The sequence below is a fragment of the Leptidea sinapis genome, chromosome Z, assembly GCF_905404315.1.
Source record: "Leptidea sinapis chromosome Z, ilLepSina1.1, whole genome shotgun sequence".
In the NCBI taxonomy this organism is placed as follows: Eukaryota; Metazoa; Arthropoda; class Insecta; order Lepidoptera; family Pieridae; genus Leptidea; species Leptidea sinapis.
This window is the reverse complement of record NC_066312.1, coordinates 12,078,420-12,097,802: the sequence shown is the minus strand read 5'-3', so window position 1 is coordinate 12,097,802 and position 19,383 is coordinate 12,078,420. Positions and strand designations below refer to the sequence as shown.

At 34.0% G+C, this 19,383-nt stretch overlaps 2 protein-coding genes across 5 annotated transcripts in view; one reads left to right on the top strand and one right to left on the bottom strand.

The window, feature by feature from the left end:
• LOC126979067 (uncharacterized) overlaps window positions 1-19,383 on the top strand; it is a 377,271-nt gene that overhangs the window by 189,134 nt on the left and 168,754 nt on the right. The window lies entirely within an intron of this gene.
• LOC126979027 (period circadian protein) overlaps window positions 1-19,383 on the bottom strand; it is a 66,552-nt gene that overhangs the window by 14,621 nt on the left and 32,548 nt on the right. For 2 of the 4 annotated variants that reach the window (XM_050828181.1, XM_050828182.1), the window contains exons 12-21: window positions 19,113-19,232; window positions 18,531-18,680; window positions 17,367-17,485; window positions 13,755-13,856; window positions 10,262-10,399; window positions 9,497-9,662; window positions 7,430-7,571; window positions 6,985-7,092; window positions 2,544-2,674; window positions 670-816 (exon numbers count right to left, since the gene is read on the bottom strand). In XM_050828181.1, the coding sequence (XP_050684138.1) occupies window positions 670-816; window positions 2,544-2,674; window positions 6,985-7,092; window positions 7,430-7,571; window positions 9,497-9,662; window positions 10,262-10,399; window positions 13,755-13,856; window positions 17,367-17,485; window positions 18,531-18,680; window positions 19,113-19,232 (1,323 nt within the window). Of the gene's footprint in view, window positions 1-669; window positions 817-1,447; window positions 1,654-2,543; window positions 2,675-6,984; window positions 7,093-7,429; window positions 7,572-9,496; window positions 9,663-10,261; window positions 10,400-13,754; window positions 13,857-17,366; window positions 17,486-18,530; window positions 18,681-19,112; window positions 19,233-19,383 lie in introns of those variants that run through there. The other 2 variants (XM_050828184.1, XM_050828183.1) reach the window with 2 other exon arrangements.

Below are 19,383 nucleotides of genomic sequence, written 5' to 3'. Positions count from 1 at the left end.
CCACGCAATGACAATGTGTTAAGTGCAAAACTGTACAAATAACGGAATATCCAAACTTAAAAAGAATGGTGTGTTGTGAATGTAGTATTTCAGGTAAGTGTCCCTTTTAATGAATAAAATTGTGTAAGTCACTTGATATTTAATCAATTTCCTAAAAATAACATTTCGAAACATAATGTTCTTGCCTCCTATTCGCGTCCGAGCTTCTAATGAGATATTGATAGCCTTTATTACATCATACATTAAGAAATACAGGCAATCAATATACAACGCTGCTCGGACAATTTTCAGGACCTTTTAATAGGCGATTGGGAGTCTAGTAGTTTTTGTACGTCAATGTAAACTGTTGTATAATTTTACTGTTTGTGCTGCTTAAAATTAACCATTTCAGTTGTTGCTCCGGAAATATCAAGTCTGCAATATTACAGTTTGCTGAATTCGTTTTTATATAGAATAAGCATGTTATTCTGGTCTCTTAAATTTATTTTATATATAATTCAAAGAGTGTATGACTTTTAAATACATACAAAATCACTAGATATTTTTATAAGTTTTTAAATGTCTATTACAAGTTTCTAATATTTATCACACATCAAGTATACGCTAGCATAAAAAAACACTCGTGAAACCGGAAATTCTGGTTACGCGTTCAGATTAAGAAGAACATACCAAATTAGAAACGTTCGCTGATGATATACTGTCGCCACTGCTTTCATTGATATTATTGGCACGTGTCTGGAGTTTCGTTCTCTTTTTTCTCCATTCACTGGAAGATATCGACTTGCTCGTCTTCGGTGGAATAATGAGTTTACATGCCTGTGTAATTGTAAATTGATGCTTACTATTTAGGATTCAAGATAAAATTAGTTAGAACACTGACCTCTACTATCTACCACTGGACTGGTGACTGTTAGTGCTTTTGTGTCTGTTTGATATTCGCTATTTTGGCACTGTTGGCCATGTAGCGAGTGTCTGTGGTACTAAAACTAGTGATGACAACCTGACATGAAAAATTGTGTACTTTATAACGCTGATTCTTGAAGTATAAATAACACGATAAACGAACGAAAATTATTTGAAAATGCAAAAATACTTCAGAGTATTGTACGTTCCTTCGCAGCCATTTGTATTATACGTCAAAATTAGTTCTCTGGACGCTCGCGAGTGGCGCTTCAAATAGGCACAAATAATTGCTGTCAAACATATGGTACAGCCTGTCCAGTGGTATTTATACAGATCAATGGTTTAGAGACAACATGCATATTCAAGTGTAGTTCTCGTGCAAAAGTAAGTCAGCCAAAATCTTGTAAATATTTCTTACATAGGTATATGTGTGTGATTAATTATTTCAAATCTTAATGATTGTAATTTATATACTTGTATACATACTTACGCTCTAATATTAATTATAAATTTAGTTCAATAGGTTTGGCTGGCTTACCTCTAACATAGAAAAACATAGAAAAGAAACAGTAAACAAGTGATGATAATGATCATGAGAAAAACAAACTGATATTATGAAGTTTTATTATTACAAGAACCCCCACTCCAGGCCATTGTATATAACACATCAGTCAATCGGTAATATAACATTCATTTTGTTCTATTTGGTGCCAATCAGTGGCAGGTCTATTGGTTCGATTGCTCATGAGCCTGGAATATAAAATGCCAGTTATATCAGACTTGAAAAATCGAATACATCGGCGGAATTGGCGGGAAACTTAATTTTTTGTGGTCACTCGCCGAGACTGAAGAAAATTTCAAACAGTCTGGTATTCCTCTCGCGAAAGAGAAAGCTGATCTCATGAGTTATCTTTACACACACAGCTCACAGGCATTATGTACATGACCATTATCCAATTATTTGCTTCACTAATGTTTAATTCGCAATGTGGCTCTCACTCGGCTAAGCCGGAGATAATATCATGGCATAGCAGTTACTGTGCGAAATGAGATTTTCTTCTAATCGTTAAAATTATCTATAGAAGCAACCATCCTATGGACTTCCCGAAATTCCATTACCAATGGGTCACTAGATTTTGGCAGATCGGAGCATCAATTTTATTTACTAAGTCGAAAATGCAAGTTTCCAAATTAATTTAGATGATTAAGATTATTTTCGATGCGGTTTCGTGTGTGAACATAAAAAGGGGTGCCCAAGGGGGGACCACACGTCAGAAATCAAAACTTAGCCAGCGGATTAATAATTAGAAATACAGTTGTTTATTTATTTCTATATTCATTAAGTTGTGACATTTACGAAATATAAAATTACAATTGTGTGTAAATTACTCTGATAATTTTTCGAACAACCCAACGTTTCACATCCGATCATGACAACTCAGTCTCATTCAATACTCACAAAAGACAGTGTTCAACGCGCCTAAGAAAGTTTTCACTTCAAACATAAGATTATAAATAAAATAAGTGTATGCTTGACTAAATAACGTTAAATTAAAAAAAACAGTTGAAATAAGAAAAATTTAATGTACAAGTCACGTTAGCATTATCGACATCGTTAAACAATGGCAAAACCACCTCACCTCCTGGTAGTTGTCGGTAGGTAGGGGAAGCGGTTGCTTTGATGTAGATGGATGGTTTTTCTCCTGCTGCATTTCCTCATACAAATGCGCGTGCGTTCCATTAAAATACGGTCCAGGTGACAAAAAAGGCACTGAAATAAAAGGTTTAATTTCTTTAAAATAACAATTTGTATTAATCCGAAAGTATAAAATTTAAATAGAGCTTCTGTGACATAGACTATACTTATATACTTTCAAAAATAGGCTAAAATTTAACAAAGGACGTAATCATATTATTCAAAAAATAATTGAAAATGTATTTAATATCTGAAGTTTTATCTATAATGTAAGATAAGAGGCCGGAAAAGCTGTATTTTCTTTGGTTTTTCTCCTGTAGATTTCTCTCCTAATCCTTGAACGGTTTTCGTTTAATATAATCTGTTAACTTCTTGGGAGACATTTACACTTCCTTTTGCAGGAAGATTAATCAAAAATCTAACGCAATTGTCAAAAATGATCTATCGAGTCTTTTTATCATGGTGCTCGGCATTATTTGCTTGTTTTTTGGTATTCTGGTATGATTTTATAATATAATGTGGAAATGAATAATAGCTGTAATACACAAATAAAATTTATTTAAAAAAAAACTTGAACGATGCGGGACTCGAACCCACGACCTCTGGCGTTCCGTGCCAGTGCTCTAACCAACTGAGCTAACCGTCCGAGTGACGTATCGTCATAAAATCTTGTATGCTTTGTTCAAGTCTCAGGTTGTGGCTTCATCTACAGGCATCTACTTTACTGCTGTAATAACTGTCAAGCCAACTGTTAGCTGTTAACAGATCGGTTAGCGGCCGTTTACCTATCTATCTTTAGATTAACTTACTAGAGGTAGACAAAGCTATCCTTTTGCGATTACTTACATTTCAATAACCTATCGACATAAAGCATTGGACCATAACTATATTGGACATAGGATAGATAAGATCTTGAAAACGATACGTTATTGAAAACGGCCGTAACTAATCAACGATTATAGTGTAGTGAAGCCTAAATCATGCATAACTTCGGATCTGTTAGGTTAGGGTTAGGAAATATTTAAAATGTAAAAGATATGATTTTATGTTAGATAATAAGAGTATCTTTATTAATTGGTTAATTTTGGGATCGTTATGATTTTTGGGTGTCAAATGTCGGAGAGTTAACAGCTCGGTCACAATAAACCAATTTTTTGATATTAGATCGCTATTGATATAAGTGTGATTCATGCAATATATAACTACTTGTCTGGCTAAATGGTATTTTAAAACTGCCTAAACCACTTGGCCTATAAAGGGCAATTGCGAAATCCGCCCCAGAACCGATGAACACGGGACTTACACCATAATATTTTAAATATTTAATTCTATTAGTTGGAAATATTTGTATCATACGGACACTTATTAATCAAAACGTGTATTTGAAAAGAATTATTATACTTGACGAATTATAAGATTCATTACATATCTGATCCATAGACTACATACAGTAATTATAATCGAATTTATGATAAAGGAAGAATTACTTACAATTCAAAAATAAATTAAAAAAAGAACAGTTCGATATTATTGAATAAAAACGATAACAAATACTTGTCTCTCACTGTCACTATTATTAGTCTGTCTCGGTGATTCTGTTTTTAATTGTACCTACTTACGAGGCATGCCTGTTAAGTTTTGTCGTTTGAAGAAAAAATACAACTAGAACCTTATTATTATTGTTTTTCAAAGTATACACCACATAAAGTAATAGACTTTTCCATTCGCTCAATCCAGTTATTATAACATTTATTCCACTCTAAAGTTGGGGAGTTCAAAATGGCTGACTTGAAAGCGTCGACTGCTTCTTCACCGGACTGGAACCTTTGAGCACGAAGACTTTTCTTAATTTTAGGAAATGTAAAGAAATCGTTAGGATTTAGGTCAGGACTGTATCGAGGATGGTCAAGAATTTCAACTTTTACCTGCTTCAAATACTCAATCGTTTGACGATCGCTGTGTGAGCTTGCGTTGTCGTGGTGCAGGATGATGCGTCGCTTTGAGTTAGATTTTCGAAATTCAGCGATGACTTAACAAACGTTGGTATACCACTCTGCATCAATCGTTCTACGATCTTCAAGTGCAATAGTCGCAACATGGCCGGTTTTTTCAACGAACGTGGCCACCATCTTCTTTGAAGTGCTTCGAGAACGAACATCTTTACTCGGATTTGGCTCGTCTTGAAAGACCCAGATTGTAGATTGTTGTTTGGAATCAGGATCGTAGGCATAGATCGAAGATTCGTCACCACTGATCATGTCGTAGACGTGATTTGACTCTCCTCGGTTGAACCTTTGCAGAGTTTTCTTACACTATCTGACGCGGGCGGCCTTGTGATCGTCGGAAAGCAGATGCGGTATCCAACGGTAAACCAGCTATCTCACACCAAGCGCTTCAAGCAAGATCTTCTGAATGGTTGTCCCTGAGATGCTTAATAGAGCCTCTATCTCTCGATACGTCACATGACGATCTTCGAGAATTAGTTGTCTCACAGCAATGATGTTTCATGATGATTTTCAGTGAAGGCGGGTTTTGGGCCTCCTTCGCGAGATTTGTCACTAACACTAGTATGTCCACGCTGGAATTCTAAATACCAGCGTTCGACAGTACGCAGACGTGGGGCTTCATCACTGAACACAGCTGTAAGCTCTTCAAAACACTGAATACGTGTCAGGCCTCTTCTAAAGTTGTAGAACATCATTGCACAAACATTTTCCTTAGAAAGATTCATTTTCGAACGTAACCTGACAGATTCCAATCGACGCTGCGACTAAACAATAGTATAAATAATATAAATCCTAATACTTCCAACCGTTTTGAGATTCAAAATTTAAACACATTCGAACAGTTCCAAATTCAATATTGCCGGGAAATATGGAAACGACAGAACCTAAAAGGCATGCCTAGTATAACTCGGCTATTCTGAATTATCGACTCTGATTGCTTGCAATATCGAAATACTCTGGCTATAGATAATCAGGTGGCTCTGTCCGCTACAGACTCCAACAGAACAGTCTCAAAGCTTATAGACAACTGCCGGACTATATCGAATACTCTGGGAGCAGTAAACAGAGTTACACTTCGATGGATTCCAGGACCTGCAGGGATCGAAGGCAATGAACACGCCGACGATCTTGCAAGAATTGGTGCTAAAAGCACTCAATTTGGCCCTGAACCCTTATGTGGTGTAGACTGCAGATTAACCAACACCTCTCAATCTTATGTGTCAAAGATTGTAGATCGTGTATATTCTGTAATAATGCAGATGAAACCCCGTCAAACATTCTTTCTGAATATGGTCTTTTAATGCGTTAACGTAGCATCTCTCTGGGAAGTCCAATTTTTAAACACTTAAAATACGTCAGCTCACTGCAAAAGATATAATAAGATTCATAAAAAGAATCTATCTTAGCAGTGAGCTATAGTTAACAGTGGCTATCACAATAGATCACATTGGTCGCAGTGAAACAGGGTTGCACTGAACTGGACCAAAGCCACTTTACAAAGCATAACCATACTCTGGCTATGATATCTAGGGCAGGTTCTAATAATATTGATTGATTGCTTTTATACTACTAAGGTACGTTTACTTACACTTATATAGTTTAAACATAATCTATCTTAAAATTCATTTTAAATACATTGTGTTATATTATTGACTGCACAATTATAACCTCAAAATTTGATCATTTTTTTGAATAATACAACATCCTGAAGAGTCCGTTTTATAAATAATGTGTCTGTAGGCGATGTAACATATTTCAAGTATAATTTTATGGCTGACGGTTTTGGGGCGAATTATGTATTGGGCACGTATTACATGGTCAGAACAATGTCCATTGAATTTTGCATAAGGTTATCTTAACTGACGTAAAGTGTAGAAGATAAGATGATAAAATAATGGAATGAGCTTCCTTTTGCGGTGTTTCAGGGACGATACGACATGGGTACATTCAAAAAAAGCGCGTACACCTTCCTTAAATGCCGGCAACGCTCCTGTGATTCCTCTGGTGTTGCAAGAGATTGTGGGCGGCGGTGATCACTTAACACCAGGTGACCCGTACGTTCGTTTGTCCTCCTATACCATAAAAAAAATATATTACCCAAATAATGAATACGAAATTTCAAAAATCAGTTTCAAAAAATAAATATACACGTCTATCGGCGCTTTTATTATATAGGTTCAAAGTATATATAAATAGGCAGTTCATGAATTTTGAAGCTATTAGCTACAGTGAAGAGTGACAAGGTTTTGCTATTAAATTTAAAAGAAAAAACATTTCTAACTCAAATCTCAATATTCACTTTTTTTTTTTTAATTTGATTGAACGACTTTTAGTATAGGCCCAGGAAAATCAATATTATATAATAAAAGTATACATTACCTTGCGTTGCCACATTCGGGCCCAAAGGCGACATCTGTTGGGGAAAGCCAACTTCAAATGAAAATTGATTGGCGCTATTCTCTTTATTTGGCGGCACTGAAGTTGTGACTGTAACGTTCATTCATAATAAAATACTCATGCTTGTAATATGATCGTCGTTCCTGTCAGCTGTCAGTACTTTGAAAACTATTTTGGAATTTTTCAAGGATCTTTTAATCTTGGGTCAGACTTCTTTTTTACCTCTAAATAAAAACTTACAATCCAAATCAATGGACCCTAGATAAAATTTGCTACAAGCTTAGTGTCAGAACTGGACCAGGACAAAACAACTCGACTTAATACAATCTTTAATTGTTTATGAACGTTTCGCGAATCTTACTTTAATCAACTGAGCAATAACGAATTTAAAATAAATCACATGCAATATGAAAGAAACAAGACTTACCATCACTGTTAGGTAAATTAACGTACAAACGAGGGGAGCTAGTTCCTGTCCCATCACGCCGAGGTTGTTTTGCAATTGAATAGAGATAATTGACACCGTCAGACTCTTCACAGAATTTAGATGTACGCTTTAGGCCATTCGACTGAAATAAATATATTATTATGTTAATATAAGAAAAATAATATTGGAAGAACTAGAATGAGAATAAACCGAGGAAGTCAAACAACTGAAATCTTATGAAACTATTTAATATAAGGGTTATCCTTCCGATCAAATCTAATCCGTATGCCAAGGAAACCTTTTCAAACTAGTGTTAGGCTTTATTTGAACCGAGGGCCATAAAGCGAAGTATTAAAAAATATTTTAACAAAAAAACAACCGACTTCAAAAACACTATTCCAAAACAAAAGATATAATATGCACTAAAACGTAAAAAAATATTTGCGTATTTTTATACAATCTAATTAATTAATCTAATTCTAGTTAAAATTGTTGTTATTTTTGAATCGGTGTCCTTCCGCCGCGAACCGCTTTTGCCTCTCGCCTCCTCACGACTCAAGCACATCTCACCTATAAATATGTATGTAAGTTACAAACCTATCTTCGATGACACCGACTCCAAAAATTACAATAATCGTAACTAGAATTAGATTGTATAAAAAATACACAATTATTTTTATACATTTTAGTGCATATTATATATTTTCTTTTGGAATAGTGTTATTGAAGTCGGTTGTTTTCTTGTTAAAATAATTTTTATTTTTAGATTTTTAGTGAATTTGAGTAACAATTTGTCTAAATATGTGTAGATATACTAAATTTTTCAATGCAGCAATGAGCGTAAGCGCTTTGCAATTTGATTACAGACAGTTAGAAATTCTGCCACAGATCGCACCCGTACTGTAAGTCGTTAAGGAGTCCCATTGATCATCTTATTTAACTACGACAATTACTTGACCATAACTATGTTATGGTAGATGACTTAAATATCTGGATAGCATAAGAAAAGTATAAAAATAATTGCGTATTTTTATACAATATAATTCTAGTTACGATTATTGTAATTTTTGGAATCGGTGTCCTTCCGCCGCGACCCGCTCTCGCCTCTCACCTCCTCACGACTCAAGCACATCTTACCTATAACTATGTATGTAGTAACAAGCCTATCTTGGATGACACCGACTCCAAAAATTACAATAACCGTTACTAGAATTATATTGTATAAAAATACGCAATTATTTTTATACTTTTTAGTGCATATTATATCTATTGTTTTGGCATAGTGTTTTTTTGTTATTTTTATTTTTATTTTTTGACTTTTAGTGAATTTGAAGTACACTAACTAACAACTTGTCTAAATATTTACAGATATACTAACCGACGAATTGAGAACCTCCTCCTTTTTTGAAGTCGGTTAAAAAGATTCGGCCGAGTAACGTTAATTTGCTCCTAAGAATTAAAGAGTTACCTTGTCATGGATTCCGTAATCAGAACCTTTTTTTTTTGTTTTATGATAATAAGGGAAGAGACGAGCAGGACGTTCAGCTGATGGTAATTGATACGCCATGCCCATTACAATGCAGTGCCGCTCAGGATTCTCAAAAAACCCAAAAATTCTAAGCGGCACTACAATTGCGCTCGTCACCTTGAGACATAAGATGTTAAGCCTCATTTGCCCAGTAATTTCACTAGCTACGGCGCCCTTCAGACCGAAACACAGCAATGCTTACACATTACTGCTTCACGGCAGAAATAGGCACAAAACTATCTTTGAAGTATATCCTTTCCATTAAAAAAAGAACCATAGAAACCGGTTGGCGCGATATTGACGTATTCGTAAATTCTTTCATCCACTTTGCTATACTTATGTATAATTTAAGACATTTATAGTTTTCTCATGGATGCCATTTTCAGATCTGGACCAAATTACAATGGGACCACACAGCAAAAAAAACATACCAACGAATTGAGAACCTCCTCCTTTTTTTGAAGTCGGTTAAAAAATAGACGATGACATGCAGCATGATTATGCACTTATTTAGAAAAAAAAATATTTATAATAAGAACCTGTAAGTCAGCCAGTAACCCCGCAGTGGCTGGTGTGAACGTTGCATTACATCTTGCCAAATGCTCCTTTTGCTTTAACCTCACCTCCTTTGAATATTTCTTTCTATTTTCTTTCGGGATTTCTCGATGCTTTTTCACTAGATCCATCTCCATTATCGAATCATGCCTGAATTTAAAAATTTAAATGTAAACGCGCAATCTTAAACCAAATACTACACACAAAATCTAAGTATTATAATATATGCCAAAGATATTAAAAAAATTTTAGCACACCTACGCGGAGAGTTTGCTTTTATGCCCGGTTTTCCGGAATGAAAATGGCACTCTGTTATTAACGCGTGCACTAAAAAACCTCCACTGCGCCTCGACCAGCAATAATATCTGATAAGGGGCATTTCTTAGTATACTGCCTTGAAATTTGTTGAATTCCAGCGGCGCAGACTTCGGTATAACAAAATGTATCTGAATTTACTATTTACTGAACAGGTGTGAAAAAAAATCGTATACGCAAGACGCCTTTATAATTCTAAGAATTTAACCCTGCTCTTAATATTGAGCGGCTAATAAGTATCAGTTTCATCTAAAAAATATCAGTTTAATAGATGGTTGCGTGTTTTTTATAGATCCTGTAGTATAGCTCAATTTTTTTATCGCAGCAGACAGTATTTACGTATAATGAACCAATTTAGTGAAGTTTTAGTATTGATAAATAGCTAAAAGAGGAAGCATAGGTAATTATTGAGTGTGCAAACATGAATGACATACTTTTCTAAAATATTTTCAGACAATCTTGTGGGTTTATAATCAGCATGGCCGTGATTATTAGGTATCAATGTAACACTGGACTTGAAGAAATCGGCCATCTTGCTAGCTTCGGACTGCTCCTCCACCGACGCCAATTCCCTGGAAAAGTTAAATGCTATATTAATGCAAGAAAATGCCGTTTAAAGATATTAAATAGAAGCAATCAATATTTTTTTACCGATAAATAATGTCAAACTATATCATAATATACTTCAGAATATTACTACTTCAGAAAAGTACTAAGGTATACATATTGTAGCAAAACCAGTCCGTCTCGATGCACAGACGAATGTGAAATAAATTGAAAGAAAAGGCGGCTACATAAATACAGTGGGCACATGAAAAGTGAGTTAAATCTAGTTCAAGAGCTGGCGAGTCATTTTCTCGTAAATAGGTATATTTTTATTAAGGATTTGTGTTTTTAGATATTTTACGAAAATTTTATTTTTAATAATTGTTCATTGGTTTGTTAGTACCTAGCTACTATGTAGATATGCATCACACGACATAAAGAAGCCATTTTCTAAATTAAAAGCTTATAAAAATTGCGCTTTCTTTCGAGTACCTAATATTTGGCGTTTATATCATCAAAATATCGATCAATAGGTTAGCTTTAATACTAGCAGCTTTCTCATGTCATCATTTATATAAGTTGTTAGTGATATTAGCACTTGAAAATAAAAAAAAAATCATATTTAGTGATAAATTCAAAAGAAAACTTAAATCTGGTCGCATTTTGTTTTTGTTCCTATAAATAAAATACACTATGGGCCCAGGACACTCTGTTTATATAAAGAAATAAATTTACAGCAGTATATATTCATACTCCTCTACTTAAACTCTAAAATGGATGCTACGTGGAATTTAGTAAAATTTGATGGAAATAACTTTCAAATGACAATGAAAGTTTCAAATCAAATGTGCTTTGAAGGCAAACGGAATCGATATTTCTATACCGAAACCAGAAACAAACAGTACAGAATGGCGAAAAATTATGGCATGGAGGTGTTCATAATAACCTCTTCAATAGATTTCAATTCAATTTCAATGGAAAGAAAGACAAAGAAAAATCCGAACGATTCCACAGATATGTTGGCATTTAATGTAGAAACGAGTTCCTATGATACCGAAGAAAAGACTTGAATCATGGATAGTCGTGCCTCTGCGCACATGCCGTTTAGAAAGGATTTCTTTATGGAATTATTTGAATGCAACAAGAAGTCAGACTTTAGGAAACCAACAATCTATAGATGTCTCTGGCATTGGTAAAGTGTTTATAAAGAGTTATGTCAATGGACAGTGGGAAACCAGTGAATTACTTTGTGTGTTGTATGTCCCAAGTTTGAGAAGAAATTTATTTTCAGAACGCTATATGTACTAAGAAAATGCCACACTATTACAAAGAAAGGGTGCTAAAATCAAAGAAAACAGTTTATACCAACATAACAAATCTTATAACTAACTATATTTACAATACTATGACTATATAAAATTAAAACTCTCATTAGGTGGAAGCGTACCAAGAATACTGGCTTTCCGCTTTGGAAAATTAGGCTGATCCGTTGACCGAAATAGCTGCCAGCGCTTGGGTTTCCAGTAGCCTTATTGAGGCACGAAGATAGTACTTTGCACATTCTCCGCGACTCTGGGCCCCACGGGCCAATGTAAATGAGTTGAATATAAAAACAATCATTCCAGATACTTGCAACTTGGTCCATAACAATCAAAATGATATCAAAATATGGCATGAGCGACTGGGACACCTAAACATAACAGAAATTAGGAGAATGTACGCTAATAATGTTTGTACAGGTTTAAAGGTTAGTGACGGTGAGAAAAATGACCTTGTAATGCGAGGCATATGCATACGGAAAACAGTACTAAATAATATAAAAAATATTCATCAACAACTCTTACACTATGCCACTCCATCTAGAAACAGTTCACGTTTTTTAGCCCCCTAACCTAAGAAAAAGTTTCTCGAAACTTTTTCATTTGCAGCGAGTTCTAGGTAAACATTTTTATTTCTTAGAAGTGACCTTTTGTAAAGGTTGCCTTAGAAAGCAGAGTTTAACAAACTTTTCACTGTTTTTTTTTTATTTGTGGAGCTTCTGTTTACACCATGTGTAGAAGTAACCTTTATAGAACTTTAGAAAGCAGAGTTTAATAATCACGTTTTTTCTCTGAAATTTTTAATTTGGAGATCTTCTTACATGGCGCACTTCTAATGCATACAATACCTTAGTTGTGACCTTTAGCAATTTATAAATTGAATACAATTTCGACTTGGAAATAAAATCAAAACAATTTTCAACCTGTAACATCTTTTGAGTGATTTTTGATATTACTTATAGTTGGTGTTTTGGAATATACAAGCAATTGAGTGTGACTATTCGTTAACACAAAAGGCTACTATATAATTTAAGGAGAAATATAGTTAATGATTGTTGTTTACAGTGTATATTATGCATTAATTAATAAAAATGAATTATAGTGAACCCAAGAAATCAATCTAAGTGTAATTGTTTTCGAATTCCTTGTAAAAACAACCCTATCACGTTCAATACTCATTGATGGAATATTATCTTAAATTACTACCTTTGAAATAACCATGGAACAATACGGCATTATCATAAAATATGTCAGCGACATTAAAAATTCAACTGAATACGACGATTCTTGTGCCGGGCGATGTCTTCTTTATTCCGCCACCATTTCATATTATCTCCTTGGTTTTTGTGATCTGTGTTCATAAATCTTGATCGAACCTGAACTATTAAACATCACAAACCGTGAGGATCTGATTTGTACAGCATGCCGGGTAGATGGCTTCCACAGATGTTGTTTTTAGAAATTATACTTCTTTTGGCGTGTTACGCCCTGTATTTAATTTTCAGAGCGAATTTTAACGATGCGCGCGGACACCATCACGTAAATTCGACACCCTGAGTTCAGCTACCAAGCCTTGTAAAAAATATACCACAACCAATGGACGAGAAATATATAAATTTCAATATTAAATTCCAATTAATATTTATGTTTCAACAAAATAATTTCTCTCCTCTTTATTGTATAAAAATAATTTATTGATATAAATAATTTAATTGAATGATAATATTTTCATTGGTTGTATCTAACACCTTCTTTATTTCAATATTGTTTTTTCTACAAAGGTAAAATAGCACGGGTAACAATCTTTTTAGCGTTTTTTATTTTATTACGCCAAAGAAGAATAACTTCTTTGCGTGGGTACATAAAACACAAATTCCTTTTTTTTCTACTGCCAAGTAATAGTATGATATAACTTTAATACACTTACTTACCACCTTACCACCAACTCAACTTCTTTCTTCATGATTTATCACAAAAACCACAAAACACTATTAAACTCCAATCTTAAAAATATCATAACATCATATCTTCATATATCATATTTATATATTATCATATTTACCCATTAGCCTCATTAGAATTCTCCAAATTAGCTTCACCATTATTAGGTTCGGCCTCCGCTATCTCCTCTTCCACACAATGTTCTAACCAACGGTTGAAGTACCTGTAATAGAGATGATTGAATAAATAATAATACTAGGTACTTGAAGTTCCTTTATACAAACATACTTAAACATTACGAATATAAACTTCTCATCAAAAAATCGAAACAATACAAGAAAATCTATTCCGGCGCTATTTAAGCAAAAAAGAGAATTGATATAATTAAAAAATGTTAATAAATAGCTGGCAGTTTATGCAACACATTGGTGTACGTAATCGTCACATAAAAATAAAAGTCAGAACTTCTCCGTTTTGTGAGTTTTCTTTGTATAAGATATTAAATGTTAATATTAGGATCTAGGTTTAAACGTGAACGATTCTACCATTAGAAAAAGATTGGGGAGCGTGGCTTGAAACCTCATATGGTTTATAGACCCTAGCTGGCGGTAGACCTCCAAACAGCCTGCCTTATCTTTTCAACAAAACAAAACTTTTCAACAGTACAAAAGTCTTCATTTCTGACGAAAGTAATATGATGCAGTATGATAATCACATAAGAAATAATAAGCAGTAATAATTACGTGTTTGTAGTCCTGATTAAGAAATAAATAAAATAAAAAATAAAAAAGGTGTATCAAAGAGGTTTGCACAGAGAGTTTTGCACAGGTGCATTGAAAAAAAAAAAAATTAAGTTATATTGGCGATTTATGAACGGTTTGGGGAACCATAACTTACTTTTGTATGGATGGACCGCCCTAACCGTCGTTAAATGGTTCATGTTACATCGAAATATGCCTAAACATTAAACATTTCTCTGTTTTAAGTATAAGATGAGTAATAAAGACATGGCTAATTTCTACATGGAGGTCGGGAGTAATATTATAAAGTCGAATTTATTGCACACGAATATTTTTTGTTGTTTTATTCGTGAATATTGGCTCTTTATCTATATATATAAAAATGAATTGCTGTTCGTTAGTCTCGCTAAAACTCGAGAATGACTAGACGGATTTGGGTAATTTTGGTCTTGAATTATTTGTGGAAGTGAAGAGAAGGTTTAAAAGGTGAATAAATATGGAAATGCTCTGAATTAAATAAAAACAACAACTTTTATTTTTAGATTCAGGCAGTACGAAGTCTGCCGGGTCAGGCTAGTATTTATATAAAAATAAAAAAACTCAATAATATCTGTTTCAAGAATAAAAGGCATCACCAATTATTTCTCTATCGAGGTCGATATCATAATACAGTTATCGAATTAATTATACACGAACAATATTAAGTGTATTATATTTATGGTCATTGGCTATTGTCAAAAGACTATCGCAAAGGTAACTAATTGTACACTAATGTATACAATAAGTAGTTACGTTACGTTGTATCAAATAGCGATATAACGCAAAGGTAACTAATTGTACACTAATGTATACAATAAGTAGTTACGTTACGTTGTATCAAATAGCGATATAACGCAAAGGTAACAAATTGTACACTAATGTATACAATAAGTAGTTACGTTACGTTGTATCAAATAGCGATATAACGCAAAGGTAACTAATTGTACACTAATGTATACAATAAGTAGTTACGTTACGTTGTATCAAATAGCGATATAACGCAAAGGTAACTAATTGTACACTAATGTATACAATAAGTAGTTACGTTACGTTGTATCAAATAGCGATATAACGCAGAGGTAACTAATTGTACACTAATGTATACAATAAGTAGTTACGTTACGTTGTATCAAATAGCGATATAACGCAAAGGTAACTAATTGTACACTAATGTATACAATAAGTAGTTACGTTACGTTGTATCAAATAGCGATATAACGCAAAGGTAACTAATTGTACACTAATGTATACAATAAGAAGTTACGTTACGTTGTATCAAATAGCGATATAACGCAAAGGTTACTAATTGTACACTAATGTATACAATAAGTAGTTACGTTACGTTACGTTGTATCAAATAGCGATATAACGCAAAGGTTACTAATTGTACACTAATGTATACAATAAGTAGTTACGTTACGCCATCAAATAGCGAACAGTAGTAACATTGACCATAATGTTACGATGATTGACAATAATGTTACATTGATATTTAAAAAAAATTACAGACGCGTTCCGTTAGGACTTTTTGATTGAAATAAAAAAAGGAATGACGGCATCAAGATTTGAAAAGATAATTAAAATGGATGAAAAAAATATCAATAAAGGGAGGTTTGATATGAATATAATCTTCCTAAAATAAGCATTTGTCATTTAAATCACATATCTGGTGTAGTATCACTGATGACACATACTGCAATACACATGTGCTGCAAATGCCCGTTGGCGTGCGACTCTTTCCAACATGCCCACAGCTCTAATCTTTTCTACTCTTGTTAGACGTCGACGTGACATCACGAGAAAAAACAGGCTTAAAATAAAATTATTCAAATCATTTAACTTAGCCAGTGCTAACTTTACCAGTGTAAATTGTAACAATTTGTTTATTTCTTATTTATTGAAACCTCTTTCGAAATTTAAAATCTCTATTTTAACGAGATTAATTTTTAAATACAACTCATTTTTGAGGTATGGAGTTATTAATGAAATATCCTCACATAAAGTTCATTTTGTGTTTTAATATATCCTAATGTTTAAATATGAAACCTGAAGACAGTAGAGTCCATTTTTGAAGTCACATAGCTTCCTGGGCAGTGCTGTATGTTGAACACAATCAAATGCCTTAGATAAAGCACAGCAGCTGGTAGAATACACCAAATGCCCAATTCTGTGATTCATTCATCAAAGGTATTCCAGAATAATTTAGCAGTTGGACGTCTCTTACATTATTTATACGTCTAGATAGATTATGACAGCTGTGAAAGCATCGAAAAAAAAAAGTTTAGAACTAACCTGTATTTTGAGCAATTCACACACACTAACACAAAGTGTCATACAAATCGCGAGTATAAGACGTAGCTTGTCACGCACACTAAACTACTATTTCAGGCATGTTTTTATCAGTTGTCTAACAGCAAAAGTTTCTATCTAGACGTATAAATTATTTAAGCTTCTCTATTTCATTACCATCACCAAATATGCAATTGTTTTTTTTTCATTAGCATTTAGCATTTTGCTTTTAGTTAAATTTCAAATATTTTACTAAGCTGGAGAATACCGTAACAGGACGATGCTGTAGAGGTCACATTTGCTCCCCGAAAAAATACTGGTGTAATTTTACTATGTTTCAGAAGGTCAGGAAACTATTTTAGGTAAATTTTATATGGCCATATTTTGGCTGTAATTTGAATTTATTTGAAAAAAATAATCTAAAAGGTTGTTTGTTTTTGTTTACGACTAATTAAATTTGCTAAGACCGGTTACACACGCGCTGTGAAGGAAACAGGAACTTCTATGTAGAATAGTAAAATAAAAAGCCTCCTCTGTGCTGATAAAGGCTTTTATAGCAAAGCCGGGTAGGGGCCTTGGAGGCCGAAAATGTAGCTCACAGGCGCGGGGGTCTCGAAAAGAAACTATTAATGATAACCTTATCATACTTAATTCAAATACCATACCTGTCTAAATTTTCATCGGTGTTCAATTGATTGTAGTTGACTTGAGTTTCGGTGCTCGCCTTGCTGACAATACTGTCGGTGTGAGGAGATATGCTCCCAAGCAGAACTGAATCCCTGTCCTACGAAATTATATCTATATATTTAAATGCTTGATACTTGATATTCCTTCTCAACTGTTGGTGGATTTTAATTTATTTTACAGAGTTTATAAGAGATCTTAAATGGATTTTCATTAAATTTTGCAAGACCAATGTGGATGTATTGCGATCCTCTACAGTGCGGATAACAAGGTGCCTATTTCTGCCGTGAAGCAGCAATGTCTGAACATTACTGTGTTTCGGTCTGAAGGGCGCCGTAGCTAGTGAAATTACTGGGCAAATGAGACTTAACATCATAGGTCTCAAGGTGACGAGCGCAATTGTAGTGCCGCTCTGAATTTTTGGGTTTTTCAATAATCCTGTGCGGCACTGCATAGTAATGGGTAGGGCGTATCAATTACCATCAACTTAACGTCCTGCTCATCTCGTCCCTTATTTTCATTAAAAAAAACTCTTCTTCCACATACCACAGAGCTATTGAATAAGCTTCCTTGTGCGGTTTTTCCGGGACCATACGACATGGGTAACCTTTTTAAAGGCCGGCAACGCTTCTGTGATTCCTCGGGTGTTGCAAGAGAGTTATTGCGGCGGTAATCACTTAACACCAGGTGACCCGTGTGCTCGTTTGTTCTCCTTTTCCATAAAAAAGACCAGCAAAATGAGAAGAATGTAGTCATCCTGTAAGGCCTTCCGTGAGCTTTTCCAAATTTTTTGAAAGTTGGTTACTTTAAATTTACTATATAATATTGTATATTTTATAAAAAAGAGCGCAAAAAAATAATGCTGCGAGAGTTTTTTGCGCCATTTCTTCCCTCTCAGAGCGCACATTTGTTTCCGAAGCGGTGATAGTGTTTGAACTGAAAAAGAACTCTTAAGGAATCAATTTTGAGAAAATAAATGCCTTTTATGCCTTTGAACTGGATGTAACAACGTGGATATGATTTTTAATGACATTAAAATTTGTAGGTTGTATTGTAATATTGTGGCGTATAATGATATCAGATAATTTACTGAAAGTTAAGGTCTGGATTAACAGATACAATTGTTTTAGAATTTTTAAACTTACATAATTAACATTTTCAGGCTCTTGAATATCGATCCAAATCTCTTTGTCTACATTCGGTGCTTTTTCGTTTAGGCTTTCAATGATAGAGGCTACTTTCTGGCATCGAATCGCTATCTCCTGTTTGGCTAAATCTTCGGATTTAGTTGTAGGCTAAATAAAAATGTGTTAAATTATTTTTAGTAACATTTTAAAATGAAAGAGTGTTTTTTGTGGGTAAAACGCTCGTTGGGCTAGTAAGTATGTTCGTGCAAACTAAGCGAGACTCGAGCAGACTCACTCTGTGAGCGTTACGCGTTGTGAGATAGTATGACTCATCAGACGCATTAAGGAACTACATAAGAAAATTGTAAATAAATAAAAAAAAAACACATGAGTACAATTGGGTATATTGGATAGATCAATTCCTAACACACTGTAAGTAAATAAAAATATAATACCATAATTTTAAAGAAAACAGCTTTAAATTTAACAAAAAATCAGGGTTCTCAAAGAAAAAAAACACTTTGAGCCAGTAGCTAATTGACTCGTATTAAATTTTGGCACAATGTTAGGAACATATTACATCTGCTTGTCAAAGCCTACCTCATTTAGTATCTTTATGATGTTTTCCCTCAACGATTTGGCCTTATTATCATCATCCTCAGGAAATTGATTTTGTACTTCCGGGTTCGGGCTTTGAAACACATCTGGGTTAGTTGGACCCTGTAAATAAAGTACGTACATTACGCGGACAATCAAATGTCAAGATATTCATAAATAATAAATATCTAGACGACCGACCCACAATAAAAAACTTATAGGACTCGAAACGGGGTGTTCTGCTTTCCGGATCACCCAATGTCCCATCTGAGCT